Below are 19,464 nucleotides of genomic sequence, written 5' to 3' on the forward strand. Positions count from 1 at the left end.
GAAGAGTATTAATTTTGGAGGATACCCTAGTCCCAGTCTCTGTCAATCTCTGGAGCTGGGACTGGCCCAGTCATTGATTGACATCCCAGCTGTGGGGAGAGTTAGACAGTTGGTCAATCAGGGGAAGGGGTGGATCGAGCAGTGCATAGAGGCGGGGTTAATCTCTGTTCAAACTGCAGTAAGGGAAAATACCTATTGCTGACATTGAAGGCAAAACCAATGGAATGGTATGTCTTATGGGCGTGTTAGGGGAGTGTCGCACAGATGCATAATCATTCATGTTGCAGGCATTTTGTAACAGAGGATCTATACTTAACATGGAGCTGGTGACCGATTTGATGGTGCGTCCAATGGCTGCATTTTCAAGATGCACTAAGTAGTAATGTTGCTCAAAATGGCACAGCACCAGAGAGACTACTAGTGCTTAGAGCAGGGGTGGGGAACCTCAGGCCCGGGGGCCGTATGTGGCCCCTGTAGCCAGTCTGAGTGGCCCTCCCACCTGCCCGTCAGCTTATCTGGGAGTCAAGTACAGGGGAATTCTCATGAGAGGTCAGTCATTCTCATGAGATTCCTCTTAAAAAACAGCAGCCGGAGCAAAGGCGGAACTACCATTGGTGCAGCAGGTGCATTGCACCGGGGCCCCTGAAGACTAAGGGGCCCACTTCTGCCACCCACTGCTGTGTGGCATATTGTGAACTTGGGTTGGAGTGGAAGAGGAGGGCCCAAAAATGTAGATTTGCACCTGTGCCAACCACTCATAAGTTCCGACACTGAGCCGGAGACTGGAAGACCTATTCAGCGGCAGCCACCAGAGCTTGGGACGGCTGCAGCAGGACAATTTGTAAGAGAACGTTTTACATATGGCCCCCGAAGGATTTTTTCCCCATACAAACGGCCCTTGGCACAAAAAAGGTTCCCCACCTCTGGCTTAGAGCATGGAGCAGTGCTGCCGGTTAGAGGAGAGTGAAAGGTCCCCGGATGTACACGTCCTGCCCCCTTCTCTTTGATATGTCCCTTGGTGCAGGTGTGCAGCTGGCAAATGCTACAGACATGGACGCTGTTGCATGTGAATCAGAGTCAGCCCTGTTGTCTTTTTACCAAATGTTTAATATTAACAAAAACAAAACTATTCTAATTTGCACATTGAACTTAGAGGGCGAGATGTATCAAATGGAAAATGCGGTAAAACCCCGGTTTTACCGCATTTTCCAATGTGTCAAAAATGATACCGCACGATACCCTATAGAAGCCTATGGGCTTCTTTTCGCCGCCCGCCGACGCAAACCCGCCGATTCGCCGACCCCCCCTCTGGCTTACCTTCCTGAAGGGTCCTCCTGGACCCCGGTAAGCCCTGCCTCCCCCTAGTGAAGCAGCCGGACATCCTTCCGGCTGCAGGGGGGAGGAGGAAGCGCCGGGGACAGCATGCATAGCTGTCCCTGGCGTGAGGGGAGAGCATGGCGGCAGGGATCCCCCGCACACCAGTGTACAGGTATCGCGGGGGGCCTCCGTCACCGCACCGCAATGCCAGCCGCAAATGTTAGTACATATGAGGCAGCATCGCGGCGGGGGGGAGGCGAAGGGCGGCGATGTATTTTAATACATCCCGCCCAGAATCTCTTCTTTTTGTGAAATAATGATACTATTACCTTTTATCTCTCTTGTGATGGTGATGGATGGAGGTTCTGTAACACAAAGAGAAAACAAATTTTTGCAGTATACATGCTCCCACTGGGTGACATAATCAGACGTCATGGCCTGGTCTGCCACTGCTATGCAGATGATACCCAACTGTACCTTTCCTTTGCTCCAGGCACCAATAACACAATAACAAAATTAATTGGCTGCCTAGCTGAGCTCCAGGAGTGGATGAGTGCCAGTTGGCGGAGACTGAACCCAGATAAAACAGAAGACCTGATGATCAACCACAAGACAAGACAGCAGCATAGCCAACTGACAGGTCTTACGCTGGGGGGCACAGCACTAAAAAACTCTGATCATGTGCGGAATCTTGGGGCGAAATGTAATAGGGTGCGATTTTTTAGACTAAAAAAAAATATGTAATGAGATGCGAATTAGCGGCAAAAAAATGCGATTTGCCGCGATTTGCCGCGATTTTTAGTCATGAAAATGTGCGCATTTTCAGTCATGAAAATGTGCGCATTTTTATAAATGCGCTTTTGTGCAAAAAAAAAAAAGTAAAAAAAAAAACGGCGTGGGGTCCCCCCTCCTAAGCATAACCAGCCCCGGGCTCATTGAGCCGGACCTGGTTCCAAAAATACGGGGGAACAAAAAGCATAGGGGTCCCCCGTATTTTGAAACCAGCACCGGGCTCCAACAGCCCGCGGTGTCATGCCACAGCCGGGGGACACTTTTTATACAAGGTCCCCCGGCCAAAACATGAGCACCGTGGCTGGTCAGCCTTGGACGGGGTACCTGGAGGAGTGGGGACCCCCCCAATAAAGGGGTCCCCCCCCCCCAGGCTTCACCCGTCCAGGGCTGAAGCCCGGGGCTGTCACCGGCGTCCGTGGCCAGTGGACGCCGGCCTGATAGGGTTAAATCCATCATACATATCATTACATTGCTTTTTACCGGCGAACTACAAGTGCCAGCAGACCTCCCCCGCATGCTGGGACTTGGAGAACCACAAGTCCCAGCATGCAGGGCATTAATGGGCCCGCTGGGACTTGTAGTCCACCTGTAAAAAGAATGTTTATAAAAAACACACACACAGAGAAGTACAAGTTTATTACACACACACACCTCAATTTTACACCAGCGTTACTTACCATTCCTGGATCCAGCGCTGGTCTGGCTGCTTTACAGCCGGCTCCCCCCGCACTGACAGGCAGCGGGGAGAATCGTCTTTCTCCGTTGCCTGTCACCGGCTTTCTCTGTAGCTCTGTCCCAGTGCTACAGAGGCTGAGAGCGTGATTGGCTGAGCTACAGTATGCGTCTCCATGGAGACGCATAGCTCAGCCAATCAGGACTGAGCTATGCGTCTCCATGGAGACGCATACTGTAGCTCAGCCAATCACGCTCTCAGCCTCTGTAGCACTGGGACAGAGCTACAGAAGCTACGGAGAAAGCCGGTGACAGGCAACGGAGAAAGACGATTCTCCCCGCTGCCTGTCAGTGCGGGGGGAGCCGGCTGTAAAGCAGCCAGACCAGCGCTGGATCCAGGAATGGTAAGTATGCTGGTGTAAAATTGAGGTGTGTGTGTGTAATAAACTTGTACTTCTCTGTGTGTGTGTTTTTTATAAACATTCTTTTTACAGGTGGACTACAAGTCCCAGCGGGCCCATTAATGCCCTGCATGCTGGGACTTGTGGTTCTCCAAGTCCCAGCATGCGGGGGAGGTCTGCTGGCACTTGTAGTTCGCCGGTAAAAAGCAATGTAATGATATGTATGATGGATTTAACCCTATCAGGCCGGCGTCCACTGGCCACGGACGCCGGTGACAGCCCCGGGCTTCAGCCCTGGACGGGTGAAGCCTGGGGGGGGGGGACCCCTTTATTGGGGGGGTCCCCACTCCTCCAGGTACCCCGTCCAAGGCTGACCAGCCACGGTGCTCATGTTTTGGCCGGGGGACCTTGTATAAAAAGTGTCCCCCGGCTGTGGCATGACACCGCGGGCTGTTGGAGCCCGGTGCTGGTTTCAAAATACGGGGGACCCCCAGATTTTTTGTCCCCCGTATTTTTGGAACCAGGACCGGTCCAAGAGTCCGGGGCTGGTTTCAGAAATACGGGGGACCCCTATGCTTTTTGTTCCCCCGTATTTTTGGAACCAGGTCCGGCTCAATGAGCCCGGGGCTGGTTATGCTTAGGAGGGGGGACCCCACGCCGTTTTTTTTTTTATAAAAACACTTTTACACATTTTTATTAACAGAACCATGCACAGATCTCAATGATCTGTGCATGGTTCTGTCAAATTCGCCTGTCAGAACCTGGTCTATTTTTTTTGCGATTTTTGGTAACATTGACCAAAAATCGCACCCTATTACATTTGCGAGTTGTATACTTTATAATGGGAAAACATCTGGATGCGAATTGAAATGTGACTAAAAATCGCACTTCTAAAAGTGCGATTTCGCGGTAAAAAGCGCGATTTTTTACCGCGATTTTCAACCTATTAAATGTGCGATTTTCGGAAAATGTGCGATTTCGGCCGTTTTTGACCAAAAATCGCACATGTCTAAAAAATCGCACCCTATTACATTTCGCCCTTGGTGTTGTCCTGGATAGTGGCCTGACACTTAGACATCTGGGGCCAAATGTAATAGGGTGAGAGTTTCAGAAAGTGAGAGATTTTGGGAGAGTTTCCCCCCTTTTTTTAAAGCAGCAATCAATTACACTGCAAGACCAGGTTGATTTAGCCATGTAATTGATTGCTGCTTTAAAAAACATGGGAAAACTCTCCCAAAATCTCTCACTTTCTGAAACTCTCACCCTATTACATTTGGCCCCAGGTGTCAGCCACAATCAAATCCTCATTCTTTCATCTGAGAAACATAGCCAGAATCAAGCATTTAATTCCCCCAGAAGACCTGCCTAATGTCATACATGCATTTATATCATCACGCCTAGACTACTGCAATGCCCTCAGGGGCGGATTGGGAATTAAAAGCAGCCCGGGAAATAAGTAGAAGCAGCCCCGGAGGGGGGGATCGGAGGAGGGGCGACCTGTTGTGCGCCGGAGGCGCGCAAATTTTTAGGGGGCGTGGCCTAGTGGTATGGGGGTGTGGCCTATTTCAACGAGGTCACAACGAGGGACAATCCGGACAGTGCACGCCGAAGATGTGCCCAAACATTACACCATAATGCCTATTACATGTCACACACCCATATTATACCACATGCCATAATTCCCGTTAAACGTTATGCCAGGCGCAACAATAAAAAGAAAAAAGGGCCTGTTGCCAAGGTGGAGGGCAAATGCTCATTGCCAATAGGGAGGGCAAATGCTCGGTGCCAAGGGGGAGGGCAAATGCTTGTTGCCAAAGGGGAGGGCAAATGCTTGTTGCCAAAGGGGAGGGCAAATGCTTGTTGCCAAGGGGGAGGGCAAATGCAGGCAGGCACAGGCTGGCAGCTGGAGCAGGGCAGAGGAGATTGCTTTGTAACCTGGACACTGGAGGTGACCGTTGGCGACACCCCAGGCAGGGAAGAGGAACTGCGCTGGTTCGGAAAATATGCAGGGTGCTAGAATGAACACTGCTATCAATTGGCTAAATTAGGATTTTTCCAAAACAATCCCCTCTCTGTGACATGCACCACTTGCTGTTACAGAGAAGTTGCCAGGAGCCACATGCTATTGTAGATACAGATGGATGATACATGACCCTCACCTTCCTCCCCTGCTGTATCATTTGCCCACCTGATTGCATGCAGTCTCCCAGTGCAGCAAGCTATTTTCTGATGTAGGGGTAAAAAAAAGAAGGTGCTTTCCAGATGTGAATCCCTTTGAATGAATGAAATATGCATACTGTATGTGGAGGGAAAAAACTCTTTAAAAAAAAGAGTGTATAGTGGAAATAGAAAAAGGACCAACCAATCAGTTTCTGCCATTTTTCAAATCCAGTTTGTAAAACGACAGTTTGAAGGCCCCACACATCCATTATACATACATATATTACTATTACTCCCTCCCACTTCCATTATATACACATATACAGTATGACTAGCATCCTCCCACATCTAATATGTATACCTTCCTATCACTAACCCACCATATATACTCTTTATACCCCCCCCCCCCCACCTCTTATACAGTTATACTGTATATTGTAACCTACATTGTGAGGCTGCCTGAGGCTGGGAGGATCTGGTCTCAGGGGCTGGGAGGATGATAAGCTCTGTCATTGGCCGCTATGCGAGAGTAGAGCCAGCCAGGCTGATGAGGAAGACAGGGATTTCCTCCTCTTCCCTGGGACACGCAGTCACGGAGCCGCAGCCTGCTGCCTGCCGGGCGTGTGCAGGGTGGAAGTCCCCAGCTGATTGTGGCTGCCCGCACTAGGCTGAAGTTACAGCTGTCACCCTGCACTGTCAGCCGGGCCGGCCAGCGGCAGCAGGAGGTGACGTGGCAGCGGCAGATAGGCCTCTTGGTGCCTGTCAGAGAAGGTGCCTGTCAGAGAAGCCGGCGCCGCTACGCTACAAGTGCCGGCTTCTAAGTAAAGTGAGGTCCCAACTTTAAACCTCTGTAATGTTACCTCCTTGCGCATGCGCAGTGTAGGTTTTCGCGCTGGGACCTGCGGATACTACTCGAGTCACCACGCTTCCGTCGACATCCACAGTGCAGCAAAGCCCAAAACAAATATGGCCGCCGCATATGTGCATTTAATATATGCATATATGCGGCGGCCATATTTGTTTTTGGCAATGCTGCCGTTTATGACCAGCCTGGGCTGCGGCCGCTTCCAACCAAGGTAAGCGGCCCAGCCATGTGAAATCTGGTCCGGCCCACCGGGAAACGGCCCGGTTTCCCGGTGGGCCAATCCGCCTCTGAATGCCCTCTACCTGGGTCTTCCAGCAAAAGAATTTCACCGCTTGCAGCTGGTACAAAATGCAGCCGCCAGACTATTAACTAACCAGCCCCGCTCCAGCCACATAACTCCCATTCTCTACAACCTTCACTGGCTACCTGTAAAATGGCGAATCGTTTTCAAGATTGGCTTACTCACTTTCAAGGCCCTACATGACCAGGGCCCAAGGTACCTTCAGCAGCTGCTGATCCCTTACTGTCCTACTCGATTACTACAATCCACTGAAGAAGGACTACTAACAGTACCCAGAATCTCCCTGAATTCACCTGGGGGGCGAGCTTTCAACTTTGCTGCTCCAACTCTGTGGAACTCTCTTCCTCGCACAGTGCGAGAAGCCCCCACTGTAGAATCCTTGAAAAATAGACTAAAGACATACTTATTTACTCAAGCATTTCACTGACATCTACTGTTAAGCTTGTTGTGTATTTTGAGCTGTAAAGACAATGGTAAAGCACTTTGAGTCCTATTGGGAGAAAAGTGCTATATAAATATCATTATTATTATTATTATTATTATTATTAGAAGAATAGCCAGGGCCGTAACTAGGGGGGGGGGGGGGGGGCTGGGGGGCGCTGGAGGTGGGGGGCGCTGTGAGGTCCGGGGACAGCCAGTGAAGGTCCGGTGACAGGTGTAGCCGCTGTAGCCGCATCTTACTTTGACTCCGTCCGTCTCCTACCAGCGCGGCTGCAGGAAGCGCTGATGACTTCGAAAAGACTTGCCGGACGCTGATTGGCTGAATTTAGCCAATCAGCGTCCGGCAAGTCTTTTTGAAGTCATCAGCGCTTCCCGCCGCAGCGCTAGTAGGAGACGGACGGAGTCAAAGTAAGATGCCGCTACAGCGGCTACACCATTCTTGCCTCACATGCTGCGGCGTGAAAGGAGGAGAGGAGGCTGAGCGAGGAAGCCCGGAGAGCAGGCAGCTGCACAGACCGCGGTCAGCCACACCCAGCTGTCCGCCGCTGCCCCACGTGACCCAGCCCGGCCATTCACAGCAGGACGCACATGGCTGAGTCGGACGGCGGGTCACTGGTGACAGCAGCAGCATGGGATGAGGAGGAGAAGGGCAGCAGCCGTGGCGGTGAGAGGACTGTGCGCGGAGGGGGGGGTCTCCGGCGCCAGGGACAAGGCGTCATTTGGTCCGGTCCCCCCTGTCAGCTGCTAAGCAGCGGGGAATAAACGCATGCGCACAGCGTCTATTCCCACAGCCAGGGGGCTGGGGGCATGGCTAGAGGCTCACAGAGCCTCTGGGTCATGCTCCCATAGCGGCAAAATGGGGGCGTGGCATCGCGGGAGAGCCGCGCGTATAGGCCATGCCCCCAAATTAGGCCACGCCCCCTCCGGCGCGCAGCAGCAGCATCCCGACTACGAAGCTTCAAAAGTTGGGAGGTATGCTTTCAGAAAGGGGGGGGGGGCACCAAATGACTGCCTTCCCCCGGGCGCCGGAAACCCTAGTTTCGGCCCTGGAATAGCAGTCTGTATTGCTAAATAACATGCATTAGTCGCCGACAAATATTGCTTTTATAAGACCAGTTATTCATATGTAAATTGTATTTTTTTTTTAGTAAACTATGGGCATAATTCAGGTTGGTTTGCTATTTCTGGGCATACCACCAATATGAAGGTGTGCGCCAGTGGTACCTGCAGCTGTGCAACACTGGCTCATTACCTCTCCGGGCATCCCCCACAGAGTTAGCGCCCCCCTACCCTCCTGTCGCTCCCCCTCACCCTCCACTCCGGAGCTCCCTCGGAAGTTCGGGCACCCGAGTCTTCCTGAGCCGCCCCGAACATCCCCGATCCTGCCACCTTACTGTCTGCTGTGAATGGCCGCTGGGGCAGCGTCACGGGAGTTCCAGCGTACGATCACCAGAGCAGAGATGAGGAGGAGGGGGGGGGGGGGATTGACAAGGGGGTACGTTCTGTGGTGCGTTTTGCTGGGGAAGGACAAACTGGCCCTTGTAGGTTTATCCTGCCCAAGCAAAACCCACCACTCAAGGGGATAAAACAGGTTAATTATTATTATTTATTAACAGTTTCTTACATAGCGCACACATATTCCGCAGCGCTGTACAGAGTATAGTTGAACAGTCACATCAGTCCCTGCCCCAGTGGAGCTTACAATCTATATTCCCTACCACATGTACACGCACACACAGACATTCTAGGGTTCATTTGTTGGGAGCCAATTAGCCTACCAGTATATTTTTGGATTGTTGGAGGAAACCGGAGTACCCGGAGGAAACAGACGCAAGCACGGGCGACTATGCAAACTCTGCACAGTTAGAGCCATGGTGGGTATTGAACCCATGACCTCAGTGCTGTGAGGCAGTAATGCTAACCATTACACCATCCATGGTTCATTGATAAGAAAGGTGTGTCACCACAGGTGATGGTAATCATACATTACCAGGGAAATCCAGGAACAGAGTTTCTGTCTCACCTGAAGAGGGTCATGTTGGGAGGTTTGCATATACTCCAAATTGAATGCGTTTGCTTTGTCATGCGATTCGATCCCAATCGAATCAGGATCGAATAGCAAGGCAGTCACACTGTGTGTACACTCCTTTTGGCCAATCTACCACTGCATGTAATATATACTGTACTGTGCAAATAACACAGGAATTCACTTGTTATTAACAGATACAAAACATACGGTACTTCTTTACTTTCACGGCGCCAGCATGGCGCAGTGCTACTTCCGCCTTCTACGCTCGCCACAAACTATGTAAAATAAAGGAAGTTAACGCCATGCCAACATGGATAGTTCATACCTCCACTATCCATGTTGGCATGGAGTTGATTTTAAATAGCGTGGCGAGCGTGGCGAGCGTAGCGAGCCACCGAGCCCGCATCACGGGCGAGCGAAGCGAGCCCCGCAAGGGGACTCTGACACGCGGCGCCATGCTGGCGCCGTGAAAGTAAAGAAGTACCAAACATACTTGTCTACCCTCCTGGAATGGACGGAAGGCTCACGAAAATTGATTCCTCCTCCCGGCCCGCTGGGCAAGCCTCCTGCATGCTCCCCAAAGCCCCCGCCTCTCCTGGACCCACTGAAACTAATTCAGATATTCACGAATCTGCAGGAGGGGGCGGGACTAAAATTACCCTAATCGCTCAGAGTTTGTGTGGCTTGGGGATGGAGCTTTGTGACGCTAGTCTTGTCCCGACCCCCTGAAGTGCAGATTTGGTTCTCCTCTCTGAGCTTCTAACTGAGAGGCAAGTATGATACAAAATGTATAAATTCACTTTCATAGAATTTACCTCTTAATTTAGGAAATGTCTGAATATACTGTAACTTTACAATTAAACAAACAAAACTACTGTAAAACAATTACTTTCATTATATATTTTATACAGGAGAAAAAATATAAGTATTACAGGTACCTGTTCTTTTGGTGATTTGGATGCGGGTATCATTGGACCCTTGCATGTTCCTTGCTAAGCACCAGTAGACACCTGCCTCTGAGGACTTTATTTTTACCACTGACCAAATTACTCCTTCACCAATCGTAATGATTGATCCGGTGACTTCCTGCTTTATCCAGCTCAGAACAGCTGCTGGGTTACTGTCCACAGAGCAGTTTAGTGTCAGACCTCCATCTACATTTGTAATCACGGACTGGCTTGCTTCAAGCTGTCCACCTAGACACAGAGTCAAACGGTCTTTATAAGGAACGAACGAACGAACAACATAGTTTTATTCTGATGTACCCATAGAAATAGTAGGAAAAATATGTAGGGCCTGATTCTACTCAAACCACTTTGCACTGCAGGTGGGGCAGATGTAACATGTACAGAGAGCATAAAGCATACTTGCCTACTATTGAAAACTAGTTTCAGGGAGATTATAGTTGGTAGTAGAATTTTGTACAGCACCCCATTAAAGGGGTGTGTCATACTCCACCCAAAGGGTGTGTCTAGTTCCATATATGGAGAGATTGTGAAAAGAGATTGTGAACGTGGCACCTAGAAGCGTGGGTGTGTAATGCTACATCTGAGAGGGATCTTTTATAATGACTTATATCCAAATGTAGATGAGCGCAGAAGCAGTTAGTAAGAGATACTATACTTGGTAAAGTGCTGGGAAATGGTGCTGATGATTCAATGTAAATGTATCTATCTCTCATTCCTTTTTTTTCTTTTATTTCCCCAAAAATGTAACAGTGTAATGTGGGTTAGGTGAAATGAGGGAGATTGCTAAACTAATGAGGGAGAGAGGGAGATTGCTGTTATTTCAGGGCGTCTCCAGCAGAATGCAGGAGGGTAGGCAACTATGGCGTAAAGGCCCCCATACACTGGCCGACTTGTCACATCCAATTTCCCATGACCTCCCCCGACAGCTCCCAGGGAGTCCTGCCATCCAATTTGGTACTTGATGTGCTTTTTTGTACATGCGATTTATCACATGTAAAAATAGGGGATAAGGTTGGTTGGTCAATTGGATTGTATGGCCGACCTAAAGATGGTCAACAGTCATTAGGTCGACATACTGCTAGGTCCACATGGGACTAGGTCAACAGGGAACAAGGTCAACAGGTCATTAGGTCGACACAAGCATTAGGTCGACAGCCAAAAGGTCGATATGGGGGTTTTCACTGTTTTTTGAGCCGACATGTGTCCCGACAACCGGTATTTTATGGCCTGCCATCCACTAGGGCGTGGTGGGAGAATAAAATAGTGTGCCGAGCGCAGCGAGCCATGCAAGGGGACGTGGTGCACGTAATCATGTCTCCATGTCGACTGTGTCGACATTCGGGTAAAAAACAGTGAAAAAAAACCCATGTCGACATGTTGACTGTCGACCTAGACCATGTCGACCTAAAGCTTGTGTCGACCTAATGACCTTGCAATATGTCGACCTAGTGGTGTCGACCTAATGACTGTCGACCATCTTTAGGTCGGCCATACAATCCATACCCAAAAATAGCACCAAAGTTCTCCCAGGCAGCAGCTGCCGGGGGGAGATAAGGGAAATCGTATCCTACTTAAAGTTATAGCAGCTGCTTAAAAGCAGTCACGCATGCACACAGCATCTATTCCCCGCTGCCGGACACAGCCCGCCCGGGGAGGTACGCAGGGCAGTCCTCAAAAAACGGGACGGTCCCGCAAATAGCGGGACAGTTGGGAAGTACGCAGAGCATTCTCCGTCACTTTGAGGAGCTGGTAACTAGTGATTAATAAATAGTTCTGGACTAAAGGCCCCCATACATAAGGCCGAATTTTCCGAAGGACAAGTCGGACCTAATCTACTGACAACTCCCCGGGGAGGGTCACACACAATTTGTCACTTGATGTGCCAAGTTTTGCATGTGATGAGGGAGCGGGGCGTTGGCGGGGGGACTGCAAGCACAGAGCCAGAGAGTTTACTTACTGCGCGGCGAGGTGACCGGATTGCCGGGTAGCGTAGGGGAAGCCGGGCAACAGCGGGCGCACATAGTAAAAAAACACACAGAAATGAATGGACAGCCAGTGATTGGCTGAGAGCTCTCTGACTGAGAGACCTCCCAGCCAATCACTGACTGTCCATTCATTTCTATGTGCGCCCGCTGCTGCCCGGCTTCCCCCAAGCTACAGGGTCTCTGGTACCCATCACTGCGTTCACGCCCCGGACCACCGGCTCCCTGCTTGCGGCGATCACCGCCCAGGTCAGTGCGCCTCCCCTTGCATCAGCACGCTCAGCTCCCCATACGCCGCGTCCTCCGCCCGCCTCCAGGCTGCACATAAGTTTTACCAAATCTTATGCAGCCCGTCCGACCTCCCGACCCCGACCCGATGCGCACGGGACCGCGCATCGGGTCGGATGGCATGTCTGCACATACGATTTGGGCCGATTTCACTGCCCGATCCATCTGAATCGGGTGAAATCGGGCCCAAATTGCACAGTGTATGGGGGCCTTTAGGATCCATGCAATAGTCCCAGGAGCTGCACTGTAAACCTTAATTATATTTTGTAATGAATTCATTATAAGGTAGAAGTAATTAGTTTTGATGCAGAATTGCTTGTTTTTAGGCAAAGTGCAACTGTTTGAGTGTATTATACAGAGATAATGTGTCACTTCAGATGTATCAAGCTTCAAAAAGTGATAAAATGGAGAGTGATAAACTGCCAGCCAACAGCTGCTAACTACCACGTTACAGGCTCGGTTTGAAAAAATGACAGGTAGGAGGTGATTGTTTATTAAGGGCCCCATACATCAGCAATTAATTGTGACAATTTTCAGATATGGAGATGATTGCCAGAATTAATTTTAGATGTGTGGGCTCCCCCTTTTGGCAATCCCAATCAAAATCGCCAATCGATTGCTTAATCAGATTTTTAAACATGTTTAATAATCTGGTATTATCTGCAGATCTTTTTTATATGTGTGGGCATTCCCAATTCGTCTTCTTCATCTATTTACATTATGAACAGCTGAAATGACAAGCGATTGGGCAATTTCCAGATATGAAGATGCAATCTTTAGATGGAAAAATCTGCCGATCACTGAAATAAATGTGTGGGCAAAGTCAGATAGATTGTAGAATCCATCTATCTGGCCAAAAAATCCCTGTATCTGGAAATCCATAAATTGTGATTACTGATATATGGGGCCCATTACTCTCCATTTTATCACTTTTGAAGCTTTGATACATCAGGCCCTTAAACAGTTATTTCACCTACAACAGTCCATTCACCCGAGTTCCATTTGAATAAATATAAAACCACCTAGACCTCATTGATGTGATGACGGGGCAGGTTCCAAGTCAGAGTCAAATTAAAAAATTGGCGGGGGGGCTTCGGGGTTGGGGGACTCGACCATGGGAACCCCCAGCATTTCATGGGTGTTCCCATGAAATGCTGGGTGTTCCCATAGAAATTGCCCGGTGATGTGGGTGCCAGGGGCGCGTAGCTGACATCACCGGATGTCAGCTGCCCACCCACTTCTTTCAGAATGTGTACGCATATCTCCGAGCAACCTTAGAGGTGCGTGTGCCATCCGCATCATTCCATGGTCGGCGACCATCCAATGAGAATAGATGTTTGCATCAAACACCCATTCACAGCCAGTGTGTGCGAACACATGCTGCGAATGGGTGCCGGCCAGTCCAACATTCTCGATTGGGGGGACACGATTTAGGGGGGCTCGCAAGGCTGTGAATTCGCAGCCTTTCAAATCAACCAGAATAACCCCCAGTCATACCAATGACTGAATATAACACCTATTGTTCTATATTACAGGAGCAGGTCAAAAAGCTGCTGTAGCAGGATGAAACCAAATATCTCAATATACCTTTGGAGGGGGAGATGGTGACATCTGGTTTTCCAGGTGGATCTGTAATGAAATGACATTGGAATGTTTACAAATTGTTTTTGATCATTTAAAAAAGGAAGATGGTTCAATAAGTATGGTGACTAGCAGGGCTGTTTCTAGACAATTCTGCTCCCATAAACGGGACAGTTGGGAGGTATGAGAATGCTTTAACTGCACCCTAAAACAAATGGAAGGGTGAGCAGTATCCCAGGAGGAGAGACTGCTCTTACACTATTTAATGTTTGCAATATAAGATATACCCCAATCATGTAATATGTCGTTTAGCCACGTTGAACTCCTTTATGGTAGACTACCTAGAACAGACATGTCCAAACTATGGCCCTTCAGCTGTTGTGATGCTACAAGTCCCATCATGCCTTGCCACAGTTTTGCTAAGAGGGAATGCTAAAATTATGGCAAGTCATGCTGGGATGTGAAGTTTCACAACAGCTGGAGGGCCACAGTTTTGACATGCCTGACCTAGAGTAATCTTAGATCTCTTAAAGTAAGGGTGGGAACAACAATCGTCCCAAGAACCAAACTTTGTACAATTATATCTCAACTTTATGGTTGCTTAAGAAAAATTGAGCCACTTGTAAAATAACATATGAAATGGGCTCAGGAAAGCCAAAAGTGTAGTTATATCACATAGCCAGATCACAAGGTACAGACGGACCCCTCTTCATCTAGCCCAGTGGTTCCCAAACTGTGCGCCGCGGCTCCCTGGGGAGCAGCGGCGCTGTGACAGGTGTGCCGCACCAGTGGCAAGTGGGGATTTAGCGCTGGGAGGGGCAGGATTGAGCAATGGGAGGCAGTGGGTATTAAGTTCTGGGAGGGGGCAGGGTTAAGCAGCAAAAAGTGAGCGCTTGGGGGTGTGTGAGCAGCTGGAGGGGGCATGGGGTGAGCGCCCGGAGTCAGTGCCTGGCAGCTGGAGGGGGCGAGGGTGAGTGCTGAGATGCAGCAGAGATTGAGTGCTGGAAGGGGGCTGGGCTGAGCTCCGGGAGGTGGCGGCAAGTGAGCTGAGCAGCTGGAGGGAGCAGGGGGTGAGTGCTGAGATGCAGCAGAGCTGAGGCTGAGCTCCGGGAGGTGGCAGCAAGTGAGCTGAGCAGCTGGAGGGGGCAGGGTGTGAGCGCCGGGAGTCAGTGCCCAGCAGGTGCACAGAGTGAGCAGCTGGAGGGGGTGGGGTGAGCGCTGAGATGCAGCAGAGTTTGAGTGCTGGGAGGGAGCGGGAAGTGAGCTAAGCAGCTGGAAGAGGCAGGGAGTGAGCGCCGGGAGTCATTGCCCGGGGGGGTGCGCAGAGTGAGCAGCTGGAGGGGGCAGGGGTGAGCGCTGAGATGAAGCGGAGATTGAGTGCTGGGAGGGCGTGGGGCTGAGCTCCGGGAGGTGGCAGGGAGTGAGCTGAGCAGCTGGAGGGGGCAGAGGTGCGAGCGGAATAAGGCCCGCTAGGGGGCTGGGACAGGGCTCCGAAAGAGCCTGTCCCTACGATGCCCGGAGCCGGAAGCCGGGGGGGGGGGGTGTCTGCGCATGCGCGGTTACGCGCTGACCCCCCCCCCCGCTCGGGCAGAGCGATGTGTAACCATAGGCTACAATGGGCTATTGCCATATCAGAATGGCGATAGCCCAGGGCAGCTTCGCATCCCCCATAGAGACCTATGGGGGATGCGGCCGGCGGAGCTGCAGGGAGGGATCACAGCAGGGATCGGAGATTCCTGCTGCGGTCCCCTGTGATACATTAGGGGGATACTTAATATTATTTGATAAATGCGGCCCTAAGTCTATGTCAGCCTGTGGCAGGGCGGGATTCTCTTGGTGCATGCAACCCTTCTCTCCCTCCTCCGCGACTGTGGTGCCCGCAACCTCTTTCTGCAATGTGGCACCGGTGACCTCCTCCTTCAATGTGCCGAGTGTTGAGGTGAGCCAGCCAGGGAGGATGCATGCAGCACTAGGGCCAATGCTGCTGTGTACGTGCATACCCCTGACAGCCTGGAAATATCCTCTGCCTATCAGTATCAAGCTGCAGTACCCCCATATTGCTGTGTGCTGTGTCCAGCAGCGCATCTAGCATAGAAAGGGGCAGGCCATGGGTACATGTAAGAAATACCACCAGCTCACAGTTTAGGTTTGCTGCTCACTGACAGATATTCCCATGGGCTACACCTGTTATTCTCCCCCCTACTAGCAACCCCCACCACACCACAAGCTCTGGAACCGGTATGGTCACAATTATGGCCAGGCCCACAATTCAGTACAGGAGAGGGGGTGCTGAAATATACCCCTGCTTCAGGCACCATGTTACCTAGATACATCTCTGTGAGCAGGGGGCTTGCCTGTGACCGTGGCCAGACGGTGGTGGCTGCAGGAGTGTGCACAGAGGGTGTGTCCTGAAGGGGATGAATGAGCTGTGGCAAGAGGAGCTGAAACAGCAGGCCTGATACAGTAGATCGGTGCTGGCTGGCAGAAATCTACAGGCATGTGAGTTTAATGGGCCCTACACAAGTAGCAACTCGCTGAGCACGCTCAAAATTCACACCATGGGTGATTATCAGACGACTGCATATGAGCACGGTATGCTGTGTGCATGCGCAAGCTGTGTGTATGAAGACAGCCAGTGAATTGATTGACAGACAGTGAATTGATTGACACCCTCCAGCCATAACCATACCTCCCACCAGTCCCGATTACTGCGGGAATGTCCCAGTTTTCGGGGACATTCCCGCATCCCTCCCGTAGCCGGCTGTGTCCCGCGGCGAGGTGCCTTGAAAAAGTCATGGAGACCCAAAGGGGTGGACTGAAAAAGTTGGGGTACCACTGATCTAGCCCTTTAATTGGATTAAGTGAGTAATAGGATTACTCTGCTAATCTCCAACTGTTTTGTTCTATGAATTGTATTGCTGCTGAGAACAATAGGATAGCCATGGTGAGCCACGACCTAAGGAAGATAGTTGGGAGGGGCTACATCTAGGGTGACCACCTCATCCCTTTAATTCCGGAAACATATTAATTACACAGGTTCTGTGGCTGGCTCACTACAAGACTCCATTTCACCCGGATTTAAATTTCCACAGAACCTGTGTAATTAATATGTGTCCGGAATTAAAGTGATGAGGTGGTCACCCTAGTTACATCTGTATTGTGCTTTTTCCACTCCTAAAAGTAAATTGTAGTCCCTTTGGCATGGTCCTTATAAGATCACAGAGGCAGTAGGGCCAATTAATGACACAGTATGCTAAGAGGGCAGAAAGAAAGAGGTACAAATGTTTCCTTGGAAGGAAAGTGCCAGCCAAACCTCTATATTGGCCATAACAACTGGCATGTGCCTATTGAAGCCTCATTAAGGGGTAGATTTACTAAAGCTTCTAAAAATGAAAAGAGGTGATGTTGCCCATAGCAACATCACCTGGCTATCATATTCTGGCTATCATGTTCTAGGATGCAATAGATAAATGAGACAATATCTGATTAGGTTGCTATGGGCAACATCACTTTACTTTATGTTTAGAAGCTTTAGTCAATTGTGTGCCAAGAGCAGCAACCTTGTACGTGTTGATTTTTTGAGGTCGACCTAGACATTGTTGACCTCACATACCACCCATAGGCCCCTATTCACATCTGAGCTCAGTACAAGTTTGTTTGGAAAATGGGCAAAACCATGTGCACTGCAGGTGGGGCAGATGTAACCTGTGCAGAGAGAGCTAAATTTGGGTGGGGTGTGTTGAAACTGAAATCTACATTGCAGTGTAAAAATAAATTAGACAGTATTTACCCTGCACAGAAACAAAATAACTCACACAAATCTAACTCTCTCTGCACATGTTACATCTGCCCCACCTGCAGTGAACATGGTTTTGTCCATTTTCCAAACAAACTTCTACTGCGATCAGATCTGAATAGGGGCCTATGGGTGGTATGTGAGGTCAACAATGTCTAGGTCGACCTAGGGGTTAGGGTTATAGGCTGCGGGTGTGAGTGTATGGTTAGGGTTATAGGCTGCGGGGTGTGTGTATGGTTAGGGTTATAGGCTGCGGGGGGGGGGGGGGGGGGTTGTATGGTTAGGGTTATAGGCTGCATGGTGTGTGTATGGTTAGGGTTATAGGCTGCGGGGTGTCTGTATGGTTAGGGTTATAGACTGCAGGGTGTGTGTGTATGGTTAGGGTTATAGGCTGCGGGGTGTGTGCATGGTTAGGGTTATAGGCTGCAGGGTGTGTGTGCATGGTTAGGGTTATAGGCTGCGGGGTGTGTGCATGGTTAGGGTTATAGGCTGCGGTGTGTGTGCATGGTTAGGGTTATAGGCTGCAGGGTGTGTGTGGTTAGGGTTACAGGCTGCGGTGTGTGTATGGTTAGGGTTACAGGCTGCGGTGTGTGTATGGTTAGGGTTACAGGCTGCGGTGTGTGTATGGTTAGTGTTATAGGCTGCGGGATGTGTGTGTGTGGTTAGGGTTATAGGCTGCGGGGTGTATGTGTGTATGGTTAGTGTTATAGGCTGCAGTATGTGTGTATGGTTAGGGTTATAGGCTGCGGGGTGTGTGTATGGTTAGGGTTATAGGCTTCAGGGTGTGTGTATGGTTAGGGTTATAGGCTGCGGGGTATGTGTATGGTTAGGGTTATAGGCTGCAGGGTGTGTGTGTGTGGTTAGTGTAATAGGCTGCGGGGTATGTGTGTATGGTTCGGGTTACAGGCTGCAGTGTGTGTATGGTTAGGATTATAGGCTGCGGGGTATGTGTGTATGGTTAGGGTTACAGGCTGCAGTTTGTGTATGGTTAGTGTTATAGGCTGCGGAATGTGTGTATGGTTAGGGTTATAGACTGCGGGATGTGTGTTTATGGTTAGGGTTATAGGCTGCGGTATGTGTGTGTACGGTTAGGGTTATAGGCTGCGGGGTGTGTGTATGGTTAGGGCTATAGACTGCGGTGTGTGTATGGTTAGGGTTATAGATGGCGGGGTGTGTGTGTGTGTATGGTTAGGGTTATAGGCTGCAGGGTGTGTGTATGGTTAGGGTTATAGGCTGCGGTGTGTGTATGGTTAGGGTTATAGGCTGCGGTGTGTGTATGGTTAGGGTTATAGGCTGCGGTGTGTGTGTATGGTTAGGGTTACAGGCTGCAGGATCTTTGTGTATGGTTAGGGTTATAGGCTGCGGTGTGTGTGTATGGTTAGGGTTATAGGCTGCGGTGTGTGTGTATGGTTAGGGTTATAGGCTGCGGTGTGTGTATGGTTAGGGTTATAGGCTGCGGTGTGTGTGTATGGTTAGGGTTACAGGCGTGGGGTGTGTATGGTTAGGGTTATAGGCTGCGGGGTGTGTGTATGGTTTGGGTTATAGACTGCGGGATGTGTGTGTATGGTTAGGGTTATAGGCTGCGGGGATTGCGTGTGTGTATGGTTAGGGTTATAGGCTGTGGGGTGTGTGTTTGTAGGGTTAGGGTTATAGGCTGCGGGGGGGGGGGTGTATATGGTCAGGGTAATAGACTGCGGGGGGGTGTATATGGTTAGGGTTATAGGCTGCGGGGTGTGTGTATGGTTTGGGTTATAGGCTGCGGGGTGTGTGTGTATGGTTAGGGTTATAGGCTGTGGGGTGTGTGTATGGTTAGGGTTATAGGCTGCGGGGTGTGTGTATGGTTAGGGTTATAGGCTGCGGTGTGTGTGTGT

General features: G+C 50.2%; 1 protein-coding gene across 1 annotated transcript in view; it reads right to left on the reverse strand.

Moving 5' to 3' along the window:
• Positions 1-19,464, reverse strand: part of LOC146041463 (sialic acid-binding Ig-like lectin 12) — a 74,440-nt gene that overhangs the window by 12,406 nt on the left and 42,570 nt on the right. Inside the window, exons 4-6 of the mRNA XM_083161440.1 lie at positions 13,804-13,845; positions 9,917-10,174; positions 1,647-1,682 (exon numbers count right to left, since the gene is read on the reverse strand). Coding sequence (XP_083017566.1) covers positions 1,647-1,682; positions 9,917-10,174; positions 13,804-13,845 — 336 coding nt within the window. The remainder of the gene's footprint in view (positions 1-1,646; positions 1,683-9,916; positions 10,175-13,803; positions 13,846-19,464) is intronic.

The sequence above is a fragment of the Crinia signifera genome, chromosome 19 (genome assembly GCF_055691185.1).
Source record: "Crinia signifera chromosome 19, ASM5569118v1, whole genome shotgun sequence".
NCBI classification, from domain to species: domain Eukaryota; kingdom Metazoa; phylum Chordata; class Amphibia; order Anura; family Myobatrachidae; genus Crinia; species Crinia signifera.